At 20.9% G+C, this 5,370-nt stretch overlaps 1 protein-coding gene across 1 annotated transcript in view; it reads left to right on the top strand.

Moving 5' to 3' along the window:
• Positions 1-5,056, top strand: part of LOAG_18051 (hypothetical protein) — a gene marked incomplete at both ends in the record, with an annotated part of 7,090 nt that extends 2,034 nt beyond the window's left edge. Inside the window, 5 exons of the mRNA XM_020450722.1 lie at positions 468-523; positions 3,352-3,471; positions 3,899-4,024; positions 4,299-4,409; positions 4,871-5,056. Coding sequence (XP_020305566.1) covers positions 468-523; positions 3,352-3,471; positions 3,899-4,024; positions 4,299-4,409; positions 4,871-5,056 — 599 coding nt within the window. The remainder of the gene's footprint in view (positions 1-467; positions 524-3,351; positions 3,472-3,898; positions 4,025-4,298; positions 4,410-4,870) is intronic.
• Between the last annotated feature and the right edge of the window lie 314 nt (positions 5,057-5,370).

Here is a 5,370-nt window from a genome sequence, read left to right as displayed (position 1 = left end):
TAATAATAATAATAATAATAATAATAATAATAATAATAATAATAATAATAATAATAATAATAATAATAATAATAATAATAATAATAATAATAATAGTAATGATAACAAAGCAATAATAATAATACCAAAAATAGTATTCGTTAAAAGATTTCAAGACAAAATTTTATTTTAATCATATGATATCATGATATTAGCTTAGCTTTCTGCTATTATCACATTATATTTATCAAAGTTAAATTAAAAAAAAGAGAAATTTAGAAAAAAATAAAGAAAATAATTGTTTTACTGGGTAATAATAACAACCGGAAAATTATTGACTAAATGATTTCTCTGTTTTTAATTCTTTCGTAATATTGCTAAAATTATAAATTATTCTTTAAAAAGTTTCATAATATTTTAAGACTTTATAAAAAAAGAATAAAATTTAGTTTTTTTTTTCTTTTGGAAATAAATTTCTTTTTTTTCAGATATTATTGTTATTATAGCATCAATCATAGTTTTATGTATTGGTGCAACTGGACAGGTTAAAATTTTTCATTCTTATTTCATTAATAACTGTTAACGATCAAATGATCATCGATTAAAATATATCAATTCTTCAAGATATTTTTATTAATCGCAAAAAAGGAAGAAAAATATAAGCAAAACAAGAAGCAAATAAATCGATAAATACATTTATGATCTAAAATTGATAAAAGATAAATTTCAAATTATAAATTAAAATTTAATATAGTTGAATTGAAATAGTTATAACATTAGAAATGAAAAAAAACAAAAAAAAGATGTTAAATAACCAAATAAAAGTTTCTTTTTTTTAATTTTCTTACCTGCAATAGCTCTTTTTTTTTGAAAGCTAATAAAAATATCAGTTATTAAATTTGAAATTTTCATCATAAAATATTTGCATTCGAAATAATTTTGAATTTTCCTCTTCTTTTTTTCCTTTTTTCTTTTTTGTAATTTCAGCTATCAGATATATAGCATTATGTGAGAAAATTTTTTCAATTTGCCATTTTAAATGTTTTATTTAATTATTTGAATCTCATTTTATTCCATGCTATTTCATTCTATACCATTTTTTTTCTCATCAATTTTGATTTCAAAAATTTTTATCAAATTAAGTTTCAAAGAATAAAGAAAAAAAAAGGTGTATGTATATAAAATTTAAAGAAATAGGTATTCTCAAATATTTTCTTTTTTAGTACATCAAAGATCAATACAAATCAATATTGCCTAATCGAATATACAATTTTGTTGAATACTAATTAAGGATTTCGTCTTTTATTTTTATTTTTGTTTTTTTTTTTAAATAACAAAAAGACAAGAGGAAAAGATCTTTTTCTGTACCTAAAAATCTCATATAGCAACAAATTGTTACCAAATTGTCATCAATTCTCTGGTTTATTCTCCTTTTGGTTGTTTTAATTAAAAAATGTTGCAGCTAAAAAAGTTAGCATCATAATGCATCATTAACATTAGCCAAATTTAGCGACGAGAAAAATTATTCAAAGGTTAAAATTTTTAATTCAATTATTGTGTAAGAAAAGAAAAAGAAAATTTTTCGAATTAGCAAAAATTTCATTCTTCTTTTTTTTTTAAATTTCAATATTGCCATCTTTTAATGTGAAATATATAATAATAGATTTGATACATGATAATTTTTCTAAAATATATGATGACATCAGCTTCCAACATAGTGATTTATTATACTAAAATTTCAATCTTATAATTGAAATGATAACTTTTGATAATGATTTGTGGTGGTTTATTTCAATTAGTCATGTGATAATAATTAATTAATATTTGCATATGCATAGTGAAAAGCTCTATTTTTCTGCTCTTAGAAAATTTTTTTTCACTATTTGATTTGATTTTATGAATTTTCTATATTTCGGACATTTTCATTTTTTTTTTTTTTTTGCGAAATTAAAACGAAGTTTTAAGAAGTTTCTTTTTTTTTAAATTGATAGATTACGTTAATTAATAACACAACAATTCAATTATCATCATGATAATATCATCATGACATTATTAATGAATAAGCTTAAAAAGGAACACAGTTATTTATTTTTATTTTTTCCACAAAGCCATAATCTGTTGAACATTTAATAATGACGAAGAATGAAATATAATGAAAAGAAATAATTATTTTTAAAAAAAATAATTTCTTTTTAAAAATTATTTAGTATAGAATTTAATTTTTTTAATAAAAATTACAATCATGAAATTATTATCATTGTCAATTATCATCATGAAATAATTGTCATCGTCAATTGTCAACATGTGATCATTATTTCGCTTTTATCATTTTAAGTAGGATTCAGAACTTTTTTCAAAGTAAGCTATTCGTAATGTTTCGAAAAGGAATATAATAAATTCCTAAGATATTTTTTTTCTTAAAAATGAAATAAATTTTGCATTCATCATTTTTATTTTTCAAAAATGATTTGCAATACAATTTGCAATAATCTTCAAAGAAAAAAAAATTAATTTAAAAAATTTCTTTTCTTTTAAAAATGTAATATATAAATTTGATGTTTAATACTCATTGTTTTTAATTAAATTCGACAGAAAATTTATTAAATTCTATCTTTTGCTATTTTTCTTACCAATTTGAATTTGAATTAGTTTTCTTTCTTTCTTTTTTTCTTCTTTTTTTTAAAGAAAAAAATGCAAAACTTAGTTCACTTTCTTTTTAAATTATTAATGATAAGCATGGAATCTATTTAAATATCATAAAAGTTTATTTGTTGCAATGAATTAATTTTTTAAAACTTCTTTAAAGTTTACCAAACAAAAAAAAAAAAAGGAACGAATAAAATGTAAAATCAGACGACATTAAAATGTAAAACCAAACGACATTCCTTCCTCTCTTCAAAAAAAAAAAAAGAAAAAAAACGTAAAAAGGAATAAGTTGATTAGTTTGGTTTACAGATTTTCCTTAATTAAACAATTAATTGAAATCCAAATTTTACTACAATCTTTTATTATTCAATTATAATTTGTAGGAGTTCTTTTCTAGTTTCATATTTTATTATATAACATTCATTAAACGATTAAGATTTTCATGATAATTTAAAAAAAAAAACTTATTTCTTCCATGTTTTAATTGTTTGTAAAAATTAAAAAGTATATTAGTGATAAATTTGAAGTATGTAATTAATTAATGTCTTTTAAATTTTCCAATATTTTAAAAAGCACTATTTCTTATTCAAATAGCAAATAAAATTATTAATTAAAATCTTAATTTATAATACAAACCTCACATTATAATATAATCATGCTATTACAAATAAATTTTTTGAAACTAAATTTCAAATTTTATTTCATAATTTAATTTTTTATTTACAGGTATTTGCAGCATCAGCAATACGTGGCTTAAGATTTTTTCAAATTCTGCGTATGCTACGCATTGATCGACGAGCAGGTACATGGAAATTACTGGGCTCCGTTATTTGGGCTCATCGTCAGGTTTTAACAAATTTTATTAATTATTAGAAAAAAAAAATTGATTTGATTTGAATTTTTTTTTTGGTGAAATTAAATTTATTGCATATTTAAAACATTGGTTTATTTATTTATTTATTTCTATTTTTTTTGGGTAGAAAAAATTATTTATCAGATAAAGATAAGCCTAAAAAAATTATAACATAGATTTTGCGCATATATGAATGATTAATTCTATTTCAGTAAATTTAGATAAATATATCTGTTAGGCATGAATGACCGTTACATATCAAACATCCTGAATAATTAATTATTCAAAAATCAATTTGTTTCTTTTTTTTTATTTTGAAAAATTTAATTAAATAAATGAAAATGTTTAATTTGCAATATTTGCTATCATATGTCTTTTTTTTTTTTGTTAAATTATTGCTTATCGTTTAAATTATTTCAGGAATTGCTCACAACTTTATATATTGGTTTTCTTGGACTTATCTTTTCCTCATTTCTTGTTTACCTTTGTGAAAAGAGTACCAATGAGAAATATGCAACATTTGCGGATGCTCTTTGGTGGGGAGTGGTAAATTATTATATCTTTTATCATAACATCATATTTATCATAATATCATATCTTTTATCATAATATCATATTGTAGTTGTAATTACATTTGTTTCATTCGAAAACAAAAGAAAGAATTAATCAATTTTATGAATTTTTTTTTTTTCACCATTAGTAAATTGATTAATAAAATGAAAAAAATTATTTTATTTACTAGAAATTGAAATTTTGAATAGTAAATAAAATGATTTCACATGTAAAGAAAACGAGAAAAACAAACAAAGTTTATTAACAGATAACTTTATCAACTGTTGGTTACGGTGATAAGACACCAGAAACATGGCCTGGTAAAATGATTGCAGCTTTTTGCGCCCTTCTTGGCATTTCATTTTTTGCTCTTCCTGCTGTAAGTTATTTTTTTTTCCATTTTCAAAATCTACAAACGTAAATATCGTTTCAAAATATACAATATATTATTGTGATTTTTTGTAATTTCAAATGAGCGCAATTGTCTCACGTCAATATCAATGTAATAAGAAAATTTATCTTTACTACAAATTTTCCTCAATAAAACATATATAAATTTCATTTATTAATTACAAAAAACTAATATTGAAATACCAAATTCCCAATATATATTCCTTCTAATTGGAGTTTATATTTATCTACGAATAATAACAACAATAATAATAGTGATAATAATAACAATAATAGCAATAGTAATAATAACAATAATAATGACAATAATAATAATAATAACAATAATAATAACAATAATAATAATAATGATAATAATAACAGTTCTTGCATTGCAGGTAGATAATTTCCCGCTGATTCATTAATATCGTGCAAAAAATTTTTTTAAAGGGTATTTTGGGTAGTGGATTTGCTTTAAAAGTACAACAGCATCAACGTCAAAAGCATTTAATTAGACGACGTGTACCAGCTGCGCGCTTAATTCAATGTATGTGGCGGCATTATGCTGCGACACCACAAAGTTGCTCAATTGCTACCTGGCGTGTTTATTTAGCAACGATAAACTCACCGAAGTAATCAATGAACGTGTCATTTTCTTCTTTTTTTTGAGTAAAATTTTTATTTAATGTTAAAAGATAGCACTATCGATTAGATATAGTAATAATAAATAAGAATAATTGGATTAATTGATAAGGGAAAAAAAGAAAGGTTAATAGAAATGTGTATTTGTCTTTAAAAAGATTTAATTAATTAAAAATTTATGGTTTGTTTGTTAGTATTACTTGAAAAATCAATATTTATGTTCAATTTTTGAATTGTTTTAGTAACAAAAAAAATAACAAATTTCTATTCTATCATGATTTTTTTTTTTTGTTTTTATTTTATTTAAT

This window comes from Loa loa (assembly GCF_000183805.2).
Source record: "Loa loa unplaced genomic scaffold supercont3.183, whole genome shotgun sequence".
Lineage (NCBI taxonomy): Eukaryota > Metazoa > Nematoda > Chromadorea > Rhabditida > Onchocercidae > Loa > Loa loa.
Note: the sequence above shows the minus strand (reverse complement) of the source record. Positions and strands in the feature narration are given on the sequence as shown.